Source organism: Mus caroli, unplaced genomic scaffold, assembly GCF_978045245.1.
Source record: "Mus caroli unplaced genomic scaffold, Mus_caroli_1 scaffold_12, whole genome shotgun sequence".
Lineage (NCBI taxonomy): Eukaryota > Metazoa > Chordata > Mammalia > Rodentia > Muridae > Mus > Mus caroli.
Genome location: NW_028227267.1, coordinates 72,029,720 through 72,055,580, shown reverse-complemented (window position 1 = coordinate 72,055,580; position 25,861 = coordinate 72,029,720). Strand labels below are relative to the sequence as shown.

General features: G+C 43.6%; 1 protein-coding gene across 1 annotated transcript in view; it reads left to right on the top strand.

The window, feature by feature from the left end:
- The window catches only part of Gtf2f2 (general transcription factor IIF subunit 2), a 111,720-nt gene extending 90,437 nt beyond the window's left edge, over positions 1-21,283 (top strand). The window contains exons 7-8 of the mRNA XM_021181786.3: positions 10,288-10,431; positions 20,785-21,283. Of these exons, the coding sequence (XP_021037445.1) occupies positions 10,288-10,431; positions 20,785-20,904 (264 nt within the window). The 3' untranslated portion in view covers positions 20,905-21,283. The remainder of the gene's footprint in view (positions 1-10,287; positions 10,432-20,784) is intronic.
- Positions 21,284-25,861: the final 4,578 nt, after the last annotated feature.

Here is a 25,861-nt window from a genome sequence, read left to right as displayed (position 1 = left end):
CTTTAGGGAGAGAAAACTAAAGAGGGCCAGGGGGCTAAGTGCAGTCAGCAGCTTAGGTAATCGTTTCTCTGTTGTCTGTGGTTTAAGACAAGTAGATAAAAGACAGCTTCTTTGTCCTCTTTTCTTCTTTTCTGTTTGTTTCCATTCTTAGCCCAGAATACTGTCTGTCATGTGTGGTGCTAGAATAAAATACATTCTAAAAATGTATAAGTTGCTGATTTTGTGCTAAAACCATAGAATGTATTTAAGAGCTATAGTTTTAAGAGTCCTAGACAATACGATGTGTACTGTCTATACATGTTCAAAACACTCTATACAGGACTCCATATGCAGCTTTCTGGGGCTGTCTGAGAAAGGAAAATAACATAATAGGCTTGTGTTGGTTTTGGCCCTTTTCTTCATTGGCATGCTCTTCCTGTGGTTCGAGAATGGGCCTTTGTCCTCCTCTTAGGGACCAGGTGTATATGTAGAGTTTTTACACTGGTATGTTTTTATCACAGTAAAGGTGGGACAGCGCATCTTTCCCATAGGTTACAAAGAGATAGGTGCTTTTGGGGAAGGAGGGTGTCTATGAAAAGTTTTTTTTTTTCCTTTGGGCCTGACAATCACATTTCTAAAATTTATAATAGTAAGACAAGATATACAGTAATGGTTCTCTCTTCTGCTTAAGACGGAAAAACATTGAAAATGAAATTGAGAATTGAAGATTGGTTGAAAGTTTTAAGTTTTTAATCTAGATAGTAGGATCTAATATGAATTTACTCAAATTTTCTTCTTCACAAATCCTTTGGCTTGCTGGAATTGTGGCAGTGCGGATGTGTTATCTGAAAAACAGTTAGGCAGTCAGGTTCTCTTCTGGGGGCAGGAAGGGAAGAGAGCTGGGGAAGTGTCAGCTAGCCATGTCAGGGCTGTCTTCTGAGTCCCCTGGTGACCCACCTTCCTGAGCTGTCACCTCTTACTGTTCTCTGCTTGTGCCCTCCTTAGATCCCAAGTAGAGGCGTGGTGAACAGTTCCTTTGAAGTACGGAGCACAGCTTTCTGTAGTATTCACCACCATTTTCCCCCTTACTTCCATTGCAAATGCCCCCTGTGCGGCTACAGACCATTAGTCCTAAGATGAAAGGCAGATCCCTCTAGGAGGATTGAAGCCAGTGCTTTGGTAGTAGGGCAGTTCAGACCTCTGCCTAGGTCATTTTCTGAGTGACATTAACACTCAGCCTGGCATGTAGAGCCTTATGTTTCAAATGCTTCCATATTGTGTTCTACTAAGTTAGTACAAGCTCATTCGGACACCTGCTTTAACAGTCTCTTCACATTAAGTGACATTTCGCCTTATAGTACCAGTTGTAAGAATTGCCAGTTTATTGTATAAAACCTTGCTAATTTATCCGAAAAAAACATTAATTTTTAAGATATTGAGAAATCAACATGGTTTAAAATAAACAGTTTAGAGGTCACATAGTAAAACGTTTAATAAAATTCAAATCAATATAATATTGAAATACTTTCATAGGTTTGTAGAGTAGTGTATCATGTGACTCGGTGATTCATTTTAATGGTTGAGGTTTTAAAAGGAAAGAGCACAATTAACATGCATACAAAATACATAGTCCCACCTTTTATCTTATTTTATTTTATTTTATTTTTGGCAGCATTAAGGGATTCCCTATGATAGACAAGGTGGTTACAACTGAGAGCATCCCAGCCCTGCCACTGCTTAGATCAATAGTAAACATGGTGCATTTACTGCCAGAAAATGCCTGCCACATGCAGCACTCCTGTGCCTGTGTGCCATCCTTACGTGGCTTTTTTATGCAAGAGTAGGAATTGTAACCATGGAGCAGTTCAGTACAGTCTCACATTATCAGCTTCTTGCCTTTGGTACTAAACCCAGGCCTTAAAACCTAGGTTGTAAATATATGTGAATAAGAAAGTGGAAAAACTGACACTCCTGCTCTACAATAATTTATCCGTCACACCCTGATAAATTAATCAGATCTGACAAGAACGTGGCTCTTTTCAAAATAGAAACCATCAGTCCCACCTTAAGTGTGGCTGCCATTCTCCACCTGATTGGTGACTCGGTTGTCAGGTTTAAGAACTGAAATGACTCCAGGGTCTTTTTATGTTTTTTCAGAGTTCTGAGATTGCCGCCTGAGCCACAGCACAGCTGTGTACCACAGGTCAAAATTGACCTTAAATATTACAATCTTTTCCTTTCTTTCCTTTATTCTTAAAGCAAAAAGGAAGTAGAGAATTGGCTTTCAGATATTTTATCAGTACAAAGTGGGAGGCCATGGTCCTGAGAGGGAAGCAGGTTAGCTACCAGATCTGCTGGTAGAAAAGAAAAGGAGAAGAGGAAACCTTTCCCTCCCGCCTCCATTTTTCTATTGTCAGAGGGGCGGCCGGAGGGAGGGTTGTTGCCAGTGTAAACTTTGTAAGTTTGCCATACTGTTGAAAACTAAGTGTCCTGAACATGAAGACAGATCACTGTTTTTTTCTTTCTAGATCACTGTATTTTGAAAGCAAAGAATAGATTGTTTGTTTTCTGGAGGAGAGAGGTTCTATTTGTGAGTGTTCTTGTATGTCTGTACATTTGAAAGCCAGAGCTCAGAATTGACTATCAGTTACTTTGTATGTTCTGCAAGACAGGTTCCTAGACTGAACCTTCAGCTCACTGATTCAGCTAGACCGACTGGCCAGCAAGCCCTCCATTTCTAAATTCAGTTCCTCATTTTCTAGAATAATATATAATTTTATATCTATTTTAATTTTTAAAATTTTATGTGCAGCTCATAATATGACTGTAGGATAATAATTCATAACTTATTAAAATAAATGTGTGATTTAGACGTTAAATTTTTTTGCTTGTAGAGATGTTTATCAAAAAGTACAATCAGGCCGGGCATGATGTTACACACTTTTAATCCCAGAACTCACTCTTAAGACAGATCTTAAGATCTCTGAGTTCAAGCCCAGCCTGTGCTACATTGCACAGTAAGTTCCAGGCCAGCCAGGGCTACTTAGTTAAACCCTGTGTTTAAAAAAATAGAAAAGTATAGTTAGGGGCTGGCTATGTACCTTGTTCACTAAAGTGTTTGCATAGCAAACAAGAAGCCCTGAGTTTGAACACCAGCACTGTGTAAAATTGATCATGGGGGGCTGGTGAGATGGCTCAGTGGGTAAGAGCACCCGACTGCTCTTCCGAAGGTCCAGAGTTCAAATCCCAGCAACCACATGGTGGCTCACAACCATCCGTAACGAGATCTGGCGCCCTCTTCTGGAGTGTCTGAAGACAGCTACAGTGTACTTACATATAATAAATAAATAAATCTTTAAAAAAAAAAAAATTGATCATGGGCTGTATATGCCTGTAATCCCAGCATGCTCCAGGTGAAAACAAATGGAAGGTCAGAAGGTCAAGGTCATCCTCGGCTGGGTAGCAAGTTTGGAGCCCGTCTAGGCCACATAGAACCCTGTCTAAAATACGCACTTGAGTAAAATTACCATGTGTAAGTAAGGTTCCTGCCAACCCCTCACCTCTGAGTCAAAGTAGAGGTGCCATTGTGTGGTGGACTTGGGTCACTGCCAGCCTGGGACTTTCACATGTCCTCTCTGGTTTCATAAAGAACTGTCCTTTGCTGTCTAGATGGTGATTGATTCTCAATGTAGCTTATATGGTAGAGTCACCCAGAAGGATGAGGGAAATGACTTCAGATCAAATGTGGATTGTGTTTTAAGCTCCTGGGTTATTCTAGTTTGCAGCCACCAATCTAAAGACAAGAACTTTTTATAGTTGTCTGCCATCTGTTGAGAAGGGAATAGGGTTTTGCAATGGCACCAGGAGACAGAATCTAGTAAATTTAAGCTGTATCTAATTGTCTTTGTTACCATCCCTCCCCTCTTGTTCTGGGTTTAAGAAAGGGCTTTTTATCTAGCTTTTGGTAATAGAGAAACTAAGAAAAGCTAACTGGAAAGCACTCATTGAAATAATAGGGCTGTTACATAAAACCTTCAGGTGACATCCTCCTCCCGGGAACCAGGAAGACATTTATGTTTATACATAGTCCTTTCCTTCTGTGAGGCAGCCAGCCACGAGTCTCAGGAACTAAGGTTGTTGAGCTTTGAGTTTTTCAAAGTTAGGTGCATAAATTTTTAATTTTGCTCATTAAAATAGATGCCTGTGGGACTATATCATAAGGGCTTTTCAGCGATATTTCCTTGCCATGGTTTAATATAAGAATAGTACATGCCTTGTCCTTTTGAATTTGCATACCAAGGACTGGCCTGCTCTAAAGAATTACTTTTCTCCCAAGAGATGATGACACACTAATCAGAAATAGAAGCATTGACAAAGGAGAGAGGGAAGTAATCTTTTCGCAAGGATTTAAAACGCAAAACCATGATAGTCAAGGCTGTCACAGTCACTTCAGATGCTGGAACAAAAGCCTCACAAAGACTGCCTTGACAAAACAATCAGAGTAGTTCTGCAAACAACAGTCTAGAAATTTACAGACATCTGAATTATAATATTTTAATTGGCAGTGGGTGGCATTTATAATTTTAGTCAGTGATTAAGGTCTCAGTAGTAACAGTTGAACATGTCTATACTACATCCACTGTAGAATCTTGAGTAACTTGTTTTCTTGAGAAAATTAATTTTGTCTGATAAATTTGGAGAATATAAACATTTCTAACTGGAGACTAAGTGTTGGCTCTGCAGTGATCTGGTCCATGGAGGCAGATAAAAGATCAGTACATAAAATTCACATAACATATCTATCAATTACTTCAGTTCTAGTAATAGTAATTTATGCATTATCTTGGCTGCTAATGCACTGCCTGTCTGGCTGTTGTACACAGCGTCCCCTTCATTTCCCAAGTTCATGAGTGAGAAGCTCAAGGAGAAGAAGCGACAGAACCTCAAAGCAGTCTTCTCCTAGGTACAGTGGTTCATAGTATTAGCAGTTAGTTTGTATAGCCTTATCTATAGTGTTAAATTGAGTAAAATACTAAAGGTACCGTTTTTATACTTTGTAGCTTTAAAAAGGAGCAGTTACTTCAAGGCCTTAGCTTTGTCCTAAGTACACTATTAGGATCAGTAGGGCTGAAGAGGTGCAGAGACTGCCTGCTCTGCCAGAGGACTTAGGTTTGATTTCCAGTACCCCATGGTAGGCTCCCAACTCTCTGTAACTCCAGTCCCAGGGGATTCATTGCCCTCTTCTGGCCTTCATGAGCACCAGGCACACACGTGATGCATACACATACATTTATACAAAACACCTACTGTACACATAAAAACAACAGCAACAGCATTAGGTACTGATAGCTTGGTGTATTAGGTCTCTTTTCTATTGCATGAACACTGGGACGACCTGGCTGATAATACCACAGAAGAGAATTTGGATTATGAACCTGTCTTAGATGTTACCAAAGCAGATTTAGCTGATTTATTTTAAAACAGTCTTCATCCATAGTATGAACTCCAAGAATAGTAAGGATTCTGTTATCCTTTAAGAATGTAGGGCTAAATTTCTATACCTAAAAGCTCTCTAGTGAGGACTGATTTTTCATTTTCATTGTGGCTGCTTTAAATACCTGGGTTTTCAGATTTGGTTTGGTGACTGGGGGTTTTGTGTTGCTTTAAGCCTGTAGCTCTTGCTCTTCTGTACCTGAGGATGGCCTCGATCTGCTGAGGATAAGCAGTTGCTGCCCTGCCCTGTATGCATTTCCCTTTACAAAAAAAAAAAGTGTAACACATTGGGTGTGATGGCACCCAACTTTATCCTAACACTCCGGAGGTAGGTCTCTGGTGTGTTTCTGAGTTTAAGGCTAGCCTGGACTACAGAGCAAGTTCCTGAATAACCAGGGCTGCAAAAAGAAACCCTGTCTTGAAAAAACATTAAAAATTAAAGCCGGGCGTGGTGGCGCACACCTTTAATCCCAGCACTCGGGAGGCAGAGGCAGGCGGATTTCTGAGTTCGAGGCCAGCTTGGTCTACAAAGTGAGTTCCAGGACAGACAGGACTATACAGAGAAACCCTGTCTCGGAAAAAAAAAAAAAAAAAAAGAGCAGGGTGTTGTGGTACCTGATTGTAAGTCTAGTAGATACTTGGGTTGAAAATATGCCAAACAGGATTTTTTTTTAATCCAGGTAATATTTAATTGTTTTCTTACTAATTAACATTTATTTGTCAAATTTATTTGACTTTTAATCTTTAGTGTTGATTTGAACTTTTTTTAAGATGTATTTATTTATTTTATGTATATGAGTATGTACAGATGGTTGTGAGCCTTCATGTGGTTATTGGGAGTTGAATTTTAGGACCTCTGCTCACTCCAGTCAACCCCCCTTGCTCCCACCCAAAGATTTATTATACATAAGCACACTGTAGCTGAGTTCTGATGCACCAGAAGAGGGCGTCAGATCTCACTACGAGTGGTTGTGAGCCACCACGTGGTTGCTGGGATTTGAACTCAGGACCTTCAGAAGAGCAGTCAGTGCTCTTACCTGCTGAGCCATCTCTCCAGTCCCTTGAACTCTTTTGTTATTCCACAATCTTAGTTTGAGTCGAACCTTTCTGGCTTGATTGAAAGAAGGAAAAAAAAAAAAACCCACATAAATATCTATCTCAGTGTGTACAAGTAGAATGTGTGCCTTCCCTACGTGAGCCATCTTGCTGTACTGGCAAGATGATGAAATCATTTTTCCACTGGTCTAGCATCTCCTTCCCTTCCTGCACTCAGCTTCTCCAGCATCAACTAAAGCTGGGATGGGGGCATGTTATAATGCTTGGACTCTAGGTCTGGTCCTGGTCCCTCGTGCATTCTTTCTCCCCAGTGCACTCACTCTCTTAGTTCTGTCTTTTGGACCCAGAGAAAGCATGTATCCTTCTAAGATTCAGACTGCATGTGGGTGGTTTTCTTTTTTTTTTTTTTTTAATTTTTAATATTTTTTATTACATATTTTCCTCAATTACATTTCCAATGCTATCCCAAAAGTCCCCCATAGCGCCCCCCACTTCCCTACCCACCCATTCCCATTCTTTTGGCCCTGGCATTCCCCTATATTGGGGCATATAAAGTTTGCAAGTCCAATGGGCCTCTCTTTCCAGTGATGGCCGACTAGGCCATCTTTCGATACATATGCAGCTAGAGACAAGAGCTCCGGGGTACTGGTTAGTTCATCATGTTGTTCCAACTATAGGGTTGCAGATCCCTTTAGCTCCTCGGGTACTTTCTCTAGCTTCTCCATTGGGAGCCCTGTGATCCATCCAATAGCTGACTGTGAGCATCCACTCCTGTGTTTGCTAGGCCCCTGCATAGTCTCACAAGAGACAGCTATATTTGGGTCCTTTCAGCAAAATCTTGCTAGTGTATGCAATGGTGTCCGCATTTAGAAGCTGATTATGAGATGGATCCCTGGATACGGCAGTCTCTAGATGGTCCATCCTTTCATCACAGCTCCAAACTTTGTCTCTGTAACTCCTTCCATGGGTGTTTTGTTCCCAATTCTAAGAAGGGGCACAGTGTCCACATTTTGGTCTTCATTCTTCTTGAGTTTCATGCGTTTAGCAAATTGTATCTTATATCTTGGGTATCCTAAGTTTTGGGCTAATATCCACTTATCAGGTATTTTTCTTTTATGTGGTTTTAAAGACACTCTTCCCTCATTTTTGCATGCTTTTTTATTTTTCTTTCTTTTACCACTGAGCCAATCATTCTACCACTGACCTCTATCCCCAGCCCTTTTGGGATTTTTCTAACTTGAGATAGTTTTGCCAAGCTGCCCAGGCTGGCCCTAGATTCACTCTGTAGCCCACACAGCCTTGAACTTTTGATCTTGTCTCTACCCCATAGTACCTGGCATGCAGTTAAGGTTTTTGTCTCCGTCGTGAGCTTGTCCTAGGAAGTTCAGAGAACATAAAAAGCTTAAGTTCCCCCGGTCTGGACCTTACACCATAGCTCATGTGCAGGTCTGAAGCTGCTCCTCACACTGCAGTCATCTTCATGTGCAAGCCTTGCTCTCTGCTGGCCTCGTCCAGGCCACCAAGGCTTAATTTTCCAGGGAGCTTTGAGACCGACCTTCCTCCAGGAAACCACTCTACCTTTCCAACAAACAAACAAACAAACAAACTGAACCAACTGAAATATGTTGTGTGTATGTGCGCACACGTGCAAGCACATATTTGTGGAGGCCACAGAACCATAAAGTACTTTTTTTTTTTTTTTACCTTGAGACAAGGTTTCTCATTGGCATGGACCTCTTCAGAAGCTCAGGTGTCTGCCTGCCTAACCCTGGGATTCTGAGCACTTCCCACTATGTCTAGCTTTTGACCTGCATTCTGGGGGTGGAACTTGGGCTCTCATGCATTTGCTACTGAACTGTTCCCAATTTTCAGTGCAGAGATAAATTTCTACAAATGATTAGTACCAGGATGATAGCGATGGAATTGAACTACTTTTCAATTTTTATTGACATTCATTAACTGTACAAAATACTAGGTTTCATTACAACATTTCATCCATGTCGATACACGTTGCTCCCCTCACTGCTCCCCTCATCTATCTTCAGGCTCTTCTACTTTCATGTATTATCTCTAGGTTTCTTTTCTCTTTTGATTGTTGTTGTTGTTGTTACTACTACATCTTGTCTTGGTTAGGGTTACTATTTCTGTGATGAAACGCCATAACCAGAGCAACTTGGGGTTTACTTAGTTTATACTTCTGTATTACTGTTCATTATTAAAGGAACTCAAACAGGGCAGGATCCTAGAGGCAGGAGCTGATAGAGAAGCCAAGGAGGGGTGCTGCATACTGGCTTGTTCAGCCTGCTTCCTTATAGAACTCAGGACCACCACCCACAGTGGGCTGGACCCTCCCCCATCAATCACTAATTAAGAAAATTCATTATAGCCAGATCTTACGGAGACATTTTCTCAATTTAAGTTCCCTTTCAGATAATTCTACCTTAACGTCCAGTTGACACAAAACTAGCATGTATGTGTGTGAGTATACATCCATACCCGCTGGTGGGTCCCCTTGGTGCTGCTCTTGTGTACCCTGATCACTGCTATTAGATAACCAACTAGGGCTCATCCCTGGGGAGGTGTGGTGCTCCTCCCCTAGGGCTCATCCCTGGGGAGGTGTGGTGCTCCCCCCACAGTCATCAGTTGCTGTGGTCTTGAGTTAGAGGCAGGACTTTCTGAGACTTCCCCCTGAGTGCCAGGTCAACGGGAATCATTATTCAGGTCTCGTTAGGCAACTATAGTGTTGCACTTTGATGGGTGCAGCTTCTCTGTCACATACAGAAGAGTCTATCTCACATCGGATGTCCTGATCCTGTGGCTTTTAACAGTCTTTCCACTCCCTCTTCTGCCGTGCTCCCTGGGTTGTGTTGTGAATGTATCTGTTGGTGGTGGACACCCCAAGGTCAGTTGTTCTCTGGTTTTGGCCATTTGTAGCTTTTTATGATGTTCTCCATCTGCCTCAAAGAGAAGCTTCTCTTGTGAGAGCCAAGGGTTGTTTCCCATGCTGATGTGTGTGAAGATGGGTAACTCTGAGATGATGATGCACAAAAAAATGATCCTGAGTCTTGATTTTATGTGAATAAGAGGTACTTTACTTTTTATATTAAAAATTAGAGAATATTATACATGTAAACTTCAAGGACATCTGAGGTGATTTTATCTCACATCAGTGAGATAAAATGAAGATTTAGAAAAAATAATTGACTGGCGTCAGCGCTGAGTGTATGCCTTTCTTGACTGCCGCCATACCTGCTTGACTGCAGATGTAAAGCAGAGCAGGGGCAAGAGGAGGAGGCTGGCATGCCATCACCACTCTTCACCAGCACTTCCCATGCTCTCGGTGGCCAGAGAACCTGTGCTGGGGCAAACCTGTGCCCCAGACTCCTAGAGCTGTCACCTAGCAAGTGCAGTTTACCTCATAAAAATGTCCTACTGTATCTTGATTAATCAAAAACAAAGGAAGTGCTTGTTGGTTTCTGGGCAAGCCAAGCTAGCAGGAAGAAATCCTCCTCGGGGGGAAAAGAATGTCTTACATAAAGCTTCATAAGAGAGTGAAAGTGTTACAGTGGACCAGTGTTACAGCTGTCCTAATGTCTGAAAGGCACTGCGAGTCCTGGAGCAAGCAGAGTTTCCCGTTCTAAGTCCCTGCCAGAGGCTGCGGCGGGAAACTTTACAGTAGTTTTCAGGTGACTGAGACCTGTTTCCAAAGGATTTCTTCCCAAATAATGAGTTGATACCTTTCTTTGTTTTTGCCTATAGATTGAATATGAAAGGAAGAAGAAAGAGGATGGAAAGCGAGCTCGGGCAGACAAACAACACGTCCTAGACATGCTGTTTTCTGCCTTTGAGAAACATCAGTACTATAATCTTAAGGACTTGGTGGACATCACAAAGCAACCTGTGGTATGTATACATTTCTACTGGCCTTTAAGTTTACCCTACCTCATTAGCGTGGTGTTAGTGAGGAGAAACGTGATTTAACTTGGGATCCACTCTGCTGATGGAGTTTATGTCAGCACTCAGAAAACAAAACTAATGCAGCTTTGTCTTTCAAACATGCGCTTCATTACTTTAGATTTAAAATACATTTTAGAGGCATTAAAATGGTTCAGTTTATAAAGGCACTCAGTTCAAATGCCTGATGATGCCCAGAGCCCACTTGGAAGCAGTGAACCTATCCTGAAGCTTGTCTTCTGACTGCTGTACACAGCCAGGCACTTAATGTGTGCACACATAATAATAAAATGGTAGGGCCTGGAGAGCTGGCTCAGTGGTTAAGAGACTAGTTGTTCTTCTAGAGGACTCAGATTTGATTCTGAGCACCTACCATTCTTAACATTCATCTGAGATCTGTTAAAGCATTTTGCAATCTTTTTAATTTCCACTAAAATGTTCATGGTGCAGTGTTAGGGACTCAGCTAATGACTTAATTCCCTTTGGCAGCACACGCTGAGAGACAGCATCCATGCTAGAGTTAAAATATTTTTTAAAAAAAGAATTGTTAGCTGGGCAGTGATGGTGTACACCTTTAATCCCAGCACTTTGGGGGCAAAGGCAGGCAGATTTCTGAGTTTGAGGCCAGCCTGGTCTACAGAGTGAGTTTGAGGATGGCCAGGGCTACACCGAGAAACCATGTCAGGGGGTGGGGGAGGATTTGTAACAAGCTGTATTTCTCCTGGTTTTAATGAGGTTTACCTTTGTTACGTTTATATATAACGATGCCTGCATGAAAACCTATCCCAGACACTGACAGCAGATAATGTATTCCTACAGAATAAAAACATACACAGTCGCAGGGAAATAAGCCAAGTAGAGAGAGGGACATTCCAGTAGTGCTAAGGAAGCCAGTTCCTCCGTTCTTGTTCTTGACATGGGGTGTTGGGTTTATGTATTTCACACTGAAGGAGAGGGGTTACTAGGATGTCTGTCTGGGGTAGATATGGTGACTTGTCTTACTAATCTTAGTACTCAGAGGCTCCAATAGGAAGACCCCAAACTCAAGGCCAGTGTGGACTCCATGTGGTTCACTTCAGACTCTGGTTGTTAATGCATTTCACTCTGTGTGCGAGTGTTTTGCCTACATGTGTGTCTGTGCCTGGGGAGACCAGAAAAGGACATTGGATGACAGGACTTGAACCCAGGACCTCTGAAGAGTAATCAGTGCTCTTAAACATGAGCCAACTCTTCAGTCCTGGTCAGATAATTACTATGTGGTGGTACTTAGTGAATTTTTGCACTAGATCTTCTTCACTAGCCATCTATAATGGACCTCAGGCGATCTAACATAATGAGTGTGTGCAGACATAGATTTTCCAGAGAACAGATGGTAGTTTGTATCAAATTCTCATCTGATGTGGAAAGGAAGTCTGCTCTTGAATAGAGTCATTTAGAGGCTGCCACCACCACAGCAGCCAGGTCTTTTTCAGAGGAGGTCTTGCCATGTACCCTCTGAAACTTGCCTTCTGCCCAGACTAGCCTCCAGTTCCTGTTTCTCCTCTGTCCGCCTTCTGAGGGCAGGTTTGTGCCATCTCTGGCTCTTAGCCTTCAATCAGTACCACGTCTGGCCCACAGCAAATCCCCTGCAGCATTGGCATTACCATTACTGTGCATACTGTACAATTCCTGATGCCATTGTCTTCACACTCACACCCCTCTCCCTATCCTCTCTCCCTCCACTCTGCATCTCTTATACACCCCATCCTGTGGGGCTTTGAATAGGAATGGACCCCATAGACTCATGTACAAGAGCGCTTGGTCCATTGGAGGTGGCACCGTTACATTGGCCTTGTTGAAGGAAGTGTGTCACTATGGGGCAGGCTTTGAGGTCTCATATGCTCAAGCCAGGCCTAGTGCGGCACACAGTCTCCTTCTGCTGCCTGCAGATCAAGATGTGGAACTATCAACTCCTTTTTCAGCTCCATTTCTGCTTCATGCTGCCATGCTTCCTACCATGATGATAATGGACTAAACCTCTGAACTGTAAGCCAGCCCCAATTACATGTTGTCCTTTATAAGAGCTGCCATGGTCATGGTTTCTCTAAACAGCAAAAACAAAACAAAACAAAAAACCTAACACACACACACCGCCCCACTTTCTTTTCTCTCTCTTTTTTTTTTTTTTTTTTTTTTTTTTCGAGACAGGGTTTCTCTGTATAGCCCTGGCTGTCCTGGAACTCACTTTGTAGATCAGGCTGGCCTCGAACTCAGAAATCTGCCTGCTTCTGCCTCCCGAGTGCTGGGATTAAAGGTGTGCGCCACCACACCCGGCTACCGCCCCACTTTCTTGCTATCTTGCTGCCTTACTTACATATCTAACTTGCTGTCAGACTCCAAGTCTTCTGCCGCAGCTACTGTAGTTCTGGGACTACTCACCTCTAGTCTTTTCTTTTTTCTATTCTATTTTCTTCCTAAAAGCTTTCGTTTCTGCAAGCAAACTTGCTCATCACAGAGACTACCCTAGGATGCTCTTTCTATCATGTATATCATGATACATAGCTTATGTGGGCAGCCAGAACAGTAGAACTTTCCCAAAGCTAAGCCAGTTTGAAAGGGTAAAGCTTTGGAACCTGATCCAAAGTCAGCAATATGATATCCATGAGCGGAATGTTTGTATGTGATTCAGCTTTTAGCTCTTCTTACTCTCTTTAAAACAGGAAACAGTTGGGGGCTGTAGCGATGGCTTAGTGCTTAGAGTGCTAGCTGCTCTTCCAGGGCACCAGGGTTTGATTCCCATTACCACATAGCAACACATAACCATCTAGAACATAGGGGGTCCAGTGCTCTTGTCTGGCTTGCAAGAATGCCAGGTATGTATGTAGAGCAGAGACAGACAGACAGAATGCTCATATACATAAAATTAATTTAAAAGTAATAATAAAATAAATAAGAATCATCATCAGAGGAAACCTGTTATTTCTCCCCAGCACTTGGTGATGTTTAAGATTTGCTGTGTTTTGTCTAGTGTTCCTCCATGTTTTATCTCTGAAATAGAAGCACACATACCATTTCCTTTAAAAATACAAGCCATTTTGTATGTGTGGGTGCACACGTAGAAGTTTGAGGATAGTGTAGGAAAATCAGTTCTGTCCACCGTGTAGATTCAGTGGATCAAAATCAGGTCATCAGACTTGCTGCAGTACCTCTACCACTGAGCCATCTCACCAGCCCCCAGTGTACCACCTTTTGTTCAGAACAGACAGTTGAATAATTGGCATACGTTTTATAGAGTAGGTTAGACATGGGAAAATCTAAGTACAACTTAGTACCCATAGTTACATAGTCCCGCCCAACAAACAGTTGCTTCTTTGCAAAGTTGGTGTTCTATAAACAAAGCAGTTACAGCACTGTATCAGCATTTGAGTGGGATTGGCCCAGGACTCGTGGTTCATTTCCAGATAGGCCTAAGTAAAGATCAGAATAAATAGTAAAGATCTGCAGAAGTGGCTCAGCAGTTAAGAGCACTGATTACTCTTCCAGAGAGCCCAGGTTCAGTTCCCAGCGAGCACATGACAACTCACAACTTTAGGTTCAGGGGGTCCACTGCCCTCCTCTAGCCTCTAAGAGTACCAGGCACACGTGTGATGAACATACATATATGCAGGCAAGTATATGCCTAAAATGAAAATAAATAAACTTGTGGCTGGAGAGATGGCCCCATGATTAGAGTACTTGTGTTAGGGGTCCTAGGTTTGAGTCCCAGTACCCAGTGCTGCTTCACAATGTCTGTAACGACATTTCTAGGGTATCTGATGGGCATACATACAGGCCAAATACCACCCATTCACATAAAATGAAAGAATCTTTTTTTAAGAATTTAAATAACTATAATTTAAGTGAATATATGTGTATACACACACACTTTAAGTGAAATTTGGACTAAAAGACTGTATAGTATTTCTCCAAGGATAAAATAGCTAGGGAACAGCCGGGCATGATGGCACACGCCTTTAATCCCAGCACTTGGGAGGCAGAGGCAGGTGGATTTCTGAGTTTGAGGCCAGCCTGGTCTACAGAGTGAGTTCCAGGACAGCCAAGGCTACACAGAGAAACCCTGTCTCGAAAAACCAAAAAAAAAAAAAAAAAAAAAAAGGCTAGGGAATTTGAAATAACGTGCATCTTTCCCAACAAATCTAAAAGCTTTCAAGCATATCCTACTAGAAGTCTGTGAATTGGTGGTGATTTTCAATTCTAAGGAACAGAGAAGCAAACTAAAACTAGCATCAACAAAAATAAGCTTTATTGCTTCACATTGCTGAAAGTTCCAGAACATGGGTTTAGAGATAGCTTGAACTAGTTACTAGTATTTTCTAGTTAGAACTGCCCCTTCCACTCATTCATCTTTGTTGTTGCTGTCTTTCTTTATAAGCAGGTACTTCGTATTAGGCTAGTCAAAATGGCCTCCTCGTAGCTAGCGACCACTCAAAAGATCTCTCCTGCTTGGTCCTGTAAAGCCCCAGGATGGGTTCTGATGTATTCAGTAGGAGTTGAGTGTCTATTTCTGGACCCATCAGATCAGGCAGGAAATGCTGTAGCCTCCCAGGGCCCACTGGTTCTCCTTCCCCATGCTGTCTAACCAGTGGTAGTTCCAGGTATAATGTAGTCACAGTAGAGCTTAGGAGAGGGAAGGGGCAGCTGTACCTGCAGTTCATGAATGTGGAACCAGGGTCAACATTGGATATCATTCCTCGGCTGCTACCTTTTGTTGTTCTTTGAGACATGGTCTCTCAGTGGCCTGGGGTTTCAAATTAGTTTTGGGTGGCTAGCCAGCAAGCCCTAGGATCTGCCCGTCTCTGCCTCCCCAGTGCTGTGACTACAAGCACACCCTTCCCTGCCCATTCTCACAAGTGTGTTCCAGGGATCACACGTAGATGCCCTGCCTGCGTGGCAAGCAATTCCTGACTGAGCCATCCCTACAGTTCCAGAACAGAACTTGATTTCCATACCTTACCCAGCCTGTAGTAAGTGACTCTGACCCACGGTGCTCAAGTCAGACGGAAATCCCCACGCCTTCTTCAAGCTCTGAACTACAAATCCTGACTTCCAGCGTCAATGCTTAAGTAAAGATTGCTGCATAGAGACAGCTAATTTCTACCTAACAGGCCTGGGGCAGTACTGAGGCTTGGACACAGCTGTTCTAACCTCAGCTGAAGAGGAAACTCAGTATTGTGTCCTGATGTTTATTCCAGCACAGATAGATCTGTGGACAAGCCAGGAAATGTTTTCTAACAATGAAATACCCTTTTAATGAGGAGGCGAAATGTGTTTTTCTCACAATATGAGATTCCTTTCTGCTTTTTAAGTAGTTCCATTGATCGTGGTCAGATGTGCAGAAAATAGAGCACAAGTTTAATGTGAGCAAAATATGAATGGAATTTCCCTATAAGTGGTAACCGGAGTAAAGAGTGCTGTGCGTGTTCTTGCAGACACCAGAAGAGAACGTAGGTGTCTGATCCCCTGGACCTGACATTCATATGGTTGTGAGCTACCTAGTGTAGGGACTGGGAACTGAACTTGGGTCCTCTGGAAGAGCAGCCAATGTTCTTAATGAGCCGCCTCTCCACTCAGTTTGAAAGTGTAAAGTAAACCTGTGAAATCAGTAGCTGCCCTCTGCTGGCTTCTTAGTTCCCAAACAAGCTGCAGAGGTGAGTTTTCAAGCTTGCTGGCCATATGGAAACAGTTTTCTTCAGGAGAGAGTCTTGTTTATGTTGGGCTCTGTTCAAGAAGCATGAGCAGCAAAGAGAAAAAGCAGCCAGGGCTCTGCATCTGGGGTCTCCCAATCTCACCTCAGCTGCCTGAGCAAGACTGTTGCAGCATCAGAGAGCCTTATTTCTAGACTGGAACTCTCCGTAACTTTAATTATTAATAATATGTAGAACAGCACACAAGCTGCTGGGCTGGAAAATTAACTTTTCTTCCTTTTTTCACTGTGTAATCCAGGCAGCCTTGAACTCAGTGAATAGTCTAGCCTGGCTCATACATGGCTTCTTCCCTGCCTCAGCCTCCTAAAATGTTTGCCAGCACATGAAGTTTTATTTCAAATCATTCTTCCTAATTTAAAGCCTTGTTTGTAGAATAAACTCTGTGTGGACTGTACAGATCAGTGTACCTTAGTACTGAAAGTCACAACCATCCCCACAATCAGCTTTAGAGCAGCTCCACATACACCCAAAATCTCCTGCCCATTAACAGTCACTCACCCCAAATCCTAGACAACTGTAGATGCTTTCTGCCCTACACCTCATCCTGAATAAGAATCCATATTCAGCTATTTTTCAGAATAAGTGACATGTTCTCCTTTATTAAGACTTGGCTGTCTGTTTCCCAGTGGTTAATTATTTCAGGTATATATAATGGGTTGTTTTGGTCCCAATTTAAACCATTAGAGTCCAAGTTCAGCCTGTTACATACACAAGGAACTATTCCAACATTGTCTTCAATACTCCCTTTAACCAAAGTTAAAGGAGCCACTTCTAATCCCAGCATTTGGGGGGCAGAGACAGGAGGTGAGCTTGAGGGTAGCAGAGACCAGCCAGGGCTATACACGGAGACATTGTTTTACAATTAAAAAGGAAGTGAACTTTCTCTGAAACTTCAGACCGATAAGACACTTGCCACTGCCAGACAGATGAGTCTTTTTTAGCACACAGATATTAATGCAATAATGATCTGGTTTGTCAAGGTTTGAATGAAATGCAGAGACAGGCAGGGTTTTATCCTTTGACCATTTTCACTACCCATCTGTCGGCTGCTTAGAGTTTTCAGAGGAAGAGACACAAGCTGTGGAACCCAGAGAAGACCCTGGATGGGGGGGGGGGGGGGCAGCAGTGAGGAGGAAAGAAGATAGCCGCAGGCCCTTGCTGCACAGAAGCCGGGGCACCACCTTCCCTCCTGTTCCCACTTTACTCTGTCTGGAGGGGTGGGTTTCTTAATGAGCAAGCCCGTGCCTCCAGTCACTGATTGCCCCATAAGTAAGGAAGTCCTTTGCTCTCTCCACATCTCTGAAAGGAGTCAACTTACTCGCACAGAAAATTCTGTCTATAACAACGCCCTTCCTCTTGTGGTACCCCAGAAGACACACATTCCCCTGTACCACCTGGGGCACACATAGTGGGCACTTGCTTTAAGCTTTTAGGGCCAGTTTTTGTAACTAGATGCCAAGCAGGGTTTGTGATTAGCTTACTGAAAGCCTTAGGAGTGGTAACTTCCCTGTCAGAGCTGTTCTTAATCAAGCTCGGTTGATTTATGATTATGTAAATAATGCTTATCACTGAAATATCTGACAAAATGCAGATCAGGCTTCTTAGGTTGGTAGAGCTGGAGAAGAAAAGAACTGCACTGGCTGCCTGGCAGCAGAGAAACTAAATCACAGGCTGCTTGCACCTAGTCCTAAAACTTCCTACAGTTTAAGGAAATTTGAAAACAACCCTGCAGAGTTGAGGCCTAGTTCTGTTTTGTTACTTGACCGGGTGAGTAGAATGTGGTTATCTCATCCCCTCCTTGTAGTGAGTCCGTGGGCTACATTACCAAAAGAAAGAGGAGTGCATGGGAACAACTGCTTTGTAGAGTGAAAACTTTGTCTTTTTGGTTGTGAGCCTAGCCTCTCATCACTGAACCATTTCTCCATCCCAGTGAAGACTTTCTTACCATTTCATGTTGAACCCTCTTCTGGCTTTTCTGTTTTCTTAGCCAAGATTACAGATAAACACAGAACTTGAAGTTAGAAGAGCTGCTTTTTTCTGGGTTGCTGAAATGCTCCTGGTGATTGCTGTTTGTGTTTGGGCCACTGCTATGCATCCACAACTGTGTGATTGTTTGTGCAACAGGATCTTAACCGCCTCACAATGAACCATTCTTTGGAATTTTACAAAGATGTCATTTTGGCACCTAAACTGAAAATCATTTGTGCCTAACCCATCATTTTCCATTTATGAATCCAGTTTAATTAGAAAGTAGTTTATGAACAGTGCCCCATTTTTCAAGTGTAATTTGAAATAGCAGATGGCAGACGTGCACATTACCTGCTTGCCCAAGCCTAAATGCTTACTCATTCACACTCATGCCTTTAGCAATTCCAACTATAGAAGGTGTGGGAGGCAGGCAAGCCGCCTGGGGAACCCAGGCCTCCTTGAGCTCGTTGCTGCCACCTGCTGGGGCCTGTTTGTGGAAGGCTGTCCAATAGACAGATGCTAAGCATTCCAGTGACCTCACCGAGCTCTAGTCTCTGCTGTTACATTTCTAGAAGACAAGCCTGGTAGTAGTGGTGCATGCCTTTAATTCCAGTACTCAGAAGGTGGAGGCAGAGGCAGGCTGATCTCTCAGTTCCAGGCCAGCCTGGTCTACAGAGAGAGTTTCAGAACAGCCAGAGTTACATAGTGAGACCTTGTCTCAAAAAGAAACAAACTTCTAGATGGCAGCCTATCTGTGGGTTAATGGATTGTGCTCCATTGTTTCAGATCAGCAGGTAGGGATTTGACTATTTGGGCACTTGAGGTTCTGAGAACAAAGGATATCAAGAGCTCAAAATCCCTGGAGTGTGGGAGAGCTATAACAGCCTCAGAGCAGATAGCATGATCTTCAGAATCGGCTAGGGACTTGGACGGAGAAAGGAAGAACACAAATTTGAGCTCGGTCTGGACCGCTTAATGACACCATGTCTCAAAAAAACAAGGACAGTTTGGGTCTGGTGGCACTTGGAGGCAGAGCCAGGGAGATCTCCACTAGTTTAGGGCAAGCCTGGTCTACATAGAATGTTGCAGGCTAGCCTAGGCTGTATTGTCAGACCCTATTTATAAAGGGAGGGGTCATAGTGGCAAACGTCTTTAATCCCAGTACTCTGAAAGCAGAGGCAGGTAAATGTCTGAGTTTGAAGCTAGCTGGTTTCATAAGAGAGTTCCTGGCCAGCCAGGGCTACAGAGTAAAATCCTGTCTATATGTGCACACACAGGGGTTTGTTAAAGATTCACACATAATGTGGTTTGGGTAGTAGTGCATTTGGTGCAAATATTATCTAGACAGGAGTTCTTCAACCATTAGTGCCTCTCGTTTCGGTGAATTATATATCCTCCTGCAGTGAGAAGAGCCATCTTAACATTGTGCCTAGTTCTTTGAAGCAGATACTCAGAAGTTGGATTGGGTGGGGTGTTTGTTGGTTGGTTGGTTGGCAGGACACATCACTTGTGAATAATTAGCTTTCTTTTCTAGAGGTTACTGTCATTTGTATTATTGGTCAGTGAGTGCTTCAGTGGGCTTTGGCAAACAAAGGCAGGGTTTTGTAGTCCACTTAACACAGTCTTAATTTCCATGACTTCAGTAATCATTTAGTAAGCAGGTTCTGGGGACATAAAATAATGTAAGCCGAGCACAGGAAGCCTGCACCCTCTCGTTCTTAGTCTTCTCTCTGCTTTGGCAGGCTCGGGCAACACAAAGTTTCAGGCTACCCCTTTCCTTATTCCACAGGGAAGGGGTAGTCTGAAACTCGGGTTGGAAGATCCATCTTAGGTCAGATGGGGTGTGGCTCACGATTTTATTCCCTGCACTCAGAAAACAGAGGCTCATGGAACTCTGGCAGGTGAGGCCTGTCTAGCATAATGAGATCCTGTCTTTAAAGAAGAGCCTATCTTACAGAAGTAGGAGTTGTAGGTACTCATCATATGCTTGCTTCTTGACTATTATTTCCCATCCCTACAGGGTGTGTCATTTGTATGGATGCTCATAAAACTGTTGATTGCAGTCTGTGGACTGAGTGTTAAGTCACTGAAGTCAAGAGCAGACTGCCCTCCATTGAATGCAGTAAACATGGAACAGCCATTGCAGTATATTTTCCTCTAGATTCCTCTCTGTTTAGGACTTCCAGGCCTTTGATGCACATGGTCCTGTGTTTAGTGAGGAATACGTTGTAGGGCTGGAGAAATGGCTCAGTGGGTAAGAGCACTAACTGCTTTTTCAAAGGTTCTGAGTTCAAATCCCAGCACCCGTATGGTGGATTCACAGTCATCCATAGTGAGACCTGACGCCCTCCTCTGGTGTGTCTGAAGCCAGCTACAGTGTACCTACATAGAATAATAAATAATTCTTTAAAAAAAAACATTGTAGAATCAGAAAAGGTTTGTTGAACCCTTTTATAGGAACCCCATTTGGGTTTTAAGGATGCTAGCTTTTGTTACTTGTGAGTATTTAGTGTATTTCATTTTAAGTGTTACTTCCTGCCTTGATAACCTCATATGTGGTGCTTTTTTTTTGTTTTGGTTTGGGGTTTAGGGATACCTGAAAGAAATCTTGAAAGAAATTGGCATTCAGAATGTAAAAGGAATTCACAAGAACACATGGGAGCTGAAGCCGGAGTACAGGCATTACCAAACAGAAGAGAAGAGCGACTGAGAGACGCGCGTGCTAAAGAGTCAGTCATAGGCAGACCTGGCCAGCCACACCACACGCTGCCTGCCTGCCGGCCTTGACAGGACAAAGACACCTGGGTCTGCCATTCCTCTCAGTAAACTGTTAAAGCTGGGATTCCATAAAAGTTTCTTAAGTGTTTTCTGAAGAGAAAGATGTTATTTATAGACTAAACTCATGTTACACCATTCAGCGGGCATGCTGGCACATGAATGTGTCCAACACTCAGGAGACTGAGGCAGGCAGGTGTGAGTGAGTTTGAGACCAGCCTGGAATACACAGCAAGACCTCCCCCATAAAAGAAAAAAATTATGGTATGGGTAGAGGTCTGGGAATTAAAACTACTTTTGTTTTTAGTGGTTAACTTTGCAAGTGTAAATGGGATATTTCCTAAATGAAAATTGTGTCTCTGAGGAACTAAGGTAAGAAAGGAGAAAGGTGTGGGGTGGGGGGGGTCGTCAGCTAAGAAACGATTTCAGGAACACAGAGTCCAAGTTCCTTTTTCTGAAACTGAAGAGGGAACTTGTCCCTGTCTGCAGAGGTAATGTTTCACCTCCAACCATAAGTTAATAAAGAGATCTGTTCCCTTTGTATTAGATGGCAACTGTTATCACTGGCTGATTTCACCCTTGTGATACTGGAAAGAGAAACCATCTAAACTCTAGTCAGTTACTGTAGCGCTTGGGGAGCTGGCTTAGTGGTTTGGGGCACACACTGCTCTTGCAAAGGATAGGAGTTTGGTTTCCAGCATCCAAGTCGGTTTCTTCCTCAGCTGTTTGTAACTCCAGCCTCAAGGGATCCATGTCCTCTTAGGTCTCCACAGGTCTCCACGCATACATGTCCATACATTCACACAGACACAGAAATGAAAATAATTTTTTTTTAAATCCCTTAAAATAACAATTGAAAATTAAGTAACTTTCCAACTTCAAGTTGTATCTCTCTAACCAGATATAAGCTCCTTGGAGACTGGCTTTAGCCTGAGAATTTTACTTCCCACTGTACAGGCAGGGGCTGACCCTTTGCTATCAGATTCTATTGCCAACTAAATCGGGGCTGTCAGGTGGTGCACTGAGATAGCAAGGGCTGGTGCTGTCTCCCAGCACACCAGGACGCTCTTCTCATCCTCAGTTGACTGTGGATGGAAACAGTACATGTACATGATGGGTTTCTTCAGGACAGTGTCATGTGTTAACACAGTCCAAAGTTGCTCCTGTAAAGCAGAGATACTCCGACAAAGTAAGTACACAGAGAGGCTGCTTAGAGAGAGAATGCCTGCAGCCAGGCAATTCAGGTGCCAGAAATGTAAGAAAACGCAGTATACGTAAAGCAAGGAAACAGTTTTTCATTAAGAGAAGGATCTTGCCATGTTATTTGCTGTTGTAAGAAAAATGTTGTCTTCATCCTCCCACTATAAGCCACAGGTCTGCTTAAGGAAGGCACCTAGTCACCACCCTCAGTGCCTTACTGGCCTCATTCTGGGGTAGGAGCTAAATGTGGTCTGCCCCTTGTCTCCTCCTTTTAAAAATCTTTTATTTATTGTTTGACAGTTTCATGCATTTATTCATTCATTGATCATATCCACTCCAACCTCACTCCCCTCCACTTCTTGATACCTGGAAGCCTAGTGTCCAGAAGCCCTCGGGATGCTGTGAAAACTGCAGAACTAAGTGTGCTGGGTACCTACCACGTGCTTGGTAAATCATACAGTATGTACCTTCCTACAGAACTTGCCATTTTGTTCTGAGATGCTCCCCTGAAACATGAGGATGCCTCCTCTGCTCAGAGTTTGTTTTATAGATGCCGGTAACATCCTGATCTCATTAATAGAACATCCAGTCGGAAGTTACACTGGACTGGTCTCTCGATGGTCTCACCTCTGGGTTACCCTTTCTGTTTCTCTGTATCGGCCACAGCCTGTTAGCTTGCCTTTCATCTAGTCAGTGAGAATATTCCGAAGCCTAACTTGACTTCCCATAAATATCCTGGAACAGCTGGACTTCCCAGAGGCAGCACAGCCCTGGGGAGGGAACACAGAGTCAGGTTCACAGCAACAGGAAAGGGATGAGCAGAGCCCTCCCTTCCAGCACTGGTGTGTGTACTCCTAAGGAGCCTTTGTTAACTGGATGGAAAGAGGAAAGAGGTGGGCTCAGGGTGAGTTTGATGGAACAGCAGCAGGCTACCGTATGGGTCCTTTGATGGTCTCCTACTAGACATCCTCTAGACGACAGTGGTGCCATGCCATGCCCAGGACACAGCTGGGACCTTAGTGGGCACTCAGCTCAGATGTGGACCTCCAAAGAGGCTTTGCCGTGGCATGAGCTTCAAAAAGTAAACACTGCTCTTAAGATCCACACTGATCCTGAAGGGGAGAGACTTAACATTGACTTATTTATCTTATGTATGTATGTATGTATGCATGTATGTATGTATGCATGCATGTATGTATGTATACATGTATGTATGCATGTCTTGAAGGGTTGGATCAGTAGCCCATGAGAAGCTGTCCAACAGTCCATGGTCACTGGAGAAACAAAATTAAGACTACAAAATCATGCGCCATGCATACTAGGGTAGACAAAACCTTTCTGTAGGAACTTGACTATAGGTGCTAGCGAGCAAGGGGATCTACCAGACCTCGCAGACACTGTCCATGGTTCTACAGAATGACGCAGCTCTTGGAAAACATTTTAGAAGCTTCTTACAGTTAAACACGCAACCCAGCAGTCCTACTACTAGGGGAGGAAGTTAACATGTTTAAAAACCTAAAGGTTTGCCAAACATAGTAGTGCACACCTCCAATCCCAGCACTTGGAAAGCAGAGGCAGACAGACCTATTGAGATCAAGACAGTCATGGCTATACAGAGAAACCCTGTCTGGGGCAGGGGGTGAGGAAGGACCTATAGCTTTAATCACCAAAATCTGGAAACCGCTTAGGTGTGTGCCAGACGTGCCGGATAGTCACGTGGTGGGCTCTTCCCATGGTGAAGACAAAGAACTCCTGATACATATAGTTGGGTAGGTCTCTGGTACATTTGATGTGGCTACTACCTACTGTGTATTTTCCCTCTAGCATCTGCAAGAGGAGAACCAGAGGGGAAAAGGCTACTACTGTAGGCCCACATCTACTCTGCCACTGGGCACAGTCACTTGGGGAGGTGGAACGAGGCATGTTTGACCGTGTTTATCCCACACTGCCACCAGGATGGGTGCTGGGCTGTAGAGAGGCACCTCTCTGGGTGTGAAAAAACCCAGTCTGAGATGTGGAGAAGCCAGAGCTGGTTCAGGGGCCCCAGGCCCACGACGAGGCTAGGGCTGTGTCTCTGACTCTTGGACATCTAGGAGTTGCAGAAGAGCGAAGAACAGAGTCGGGAGACCACGGGCTGGGGACAGCATCTGGTGGGGGAGATTGCTCTAACTTGTCTCACGGGGGGAGGGGGCACAGGGAGAAAGGGTGTGGGGGGGATGGTCTTTTAACTAGTCTGTGTAAGAATGTCTACAACAGTTTAAAAGAACATGATATCTTGTGAACTGACACAATTTCGTGTACTTAAGTAGAAAAATGCCTCAGAACAATTAATGTTAAAGGTTAGAGAGATGACTCAAAGGTTAAGAGCACTTGTTCTTACAGAGGTTTGGATCCAGACACCTCCATAGTGATTCATGACTATCCATCACTCCAGAGGATCTGATGCAGTGCCTTCTGATCAGCAGACACACTTGCTACACATACCTGTGCAGACTCAAAGGCAGAAAAGCACTTGTACCCATCAAATAAGTAAATATGAAAATTAAACAAATATTAATTGTAGGTGATAGGAACTCTGCATAATGTGAAGAAGATAAACTTTTTAAAATGCTTTTTGTAAGATGCTGGTTACAATAATAAAAATCAGCTATTTCTACATGAGTGTAGATGTTTGTAAACACAAGAAAACATACCTGACTTAGAGTACTACTGCAGAGAGATAGGAACACGGGGCAGGACAGGATGTTTCTCTCACTAAGTCTGTACATTGAAACTATTCACTGTGTGTACGTGCATGTGTCACCAAGCTCAAAAGGAGAGAGTGGCTCTAACCAAGTTAACTAGCTTAAAGCTATTCCAAAAAACACATAGGGTTCCACTTCTCCCCACCTGGGCTTTACAGTTAGCCGATACCGCAAATCTTGCTGACAATCAAGAACACCCCCCCCCCCCAGAGGACTGTAGGCAGGGAAAGAGGATCGGCATGTCTCCTGGACATTTACACAGTGTCACACACGTCAGGAGCCTGCCAATGGAGTCTACAGTGTCCCCACTCTGAACTGGTTGCCTTGGTACATTTTCCTAGGGTTAATGTGGGTAAACAGCACCCTTTCCAAGGGAAGAGCATGCCTGGGCATAGCATTACGTTCACTGGAAAAACAGCCATGAAAAACTAGCCCTGGAGTGAAGCATTTATGTGACAAATTCATCAGTGACAGGAGAAACCCAGCTGTACCTTGATTTGCCAAGTGTTTGAGAAAACTGGTCCCAAATAAACGGAGCCACTGGATTAAGAGAGAGGCTGAGAGCAACCCGGCCCCACTGAAATGAGCTAAGAGGCAGAATGCTGAGCCACTGGAGTATGGGAAAGGGGCTGGTTTCTAAGCAGTATCTTGCCAGGCATGGTGACATGCCTTTAATCACAGTATGGCAGGAGGCAAAAGGAGGTGGAAGCCAGCCTGGTCTACCTGGCAAATTTCAGGCTAACCAGAGCTACATAATGAGATCCTGTCTCAGAAAGGGGTGGGGATGTGGGCCCGGCAGGGGCAGCAGTGTCTCGGTCATGGAGCTGAAAGGCCAAGGCTTGAACTCAAGTCACAGCTTTGACTGTTGCCAGCCCACGGTGTCCACTCCTGTCTCTGGCCTGTGGGACCTAGCAGGGTGGGGCTGATTGATTCATCCTACTGCTTGCA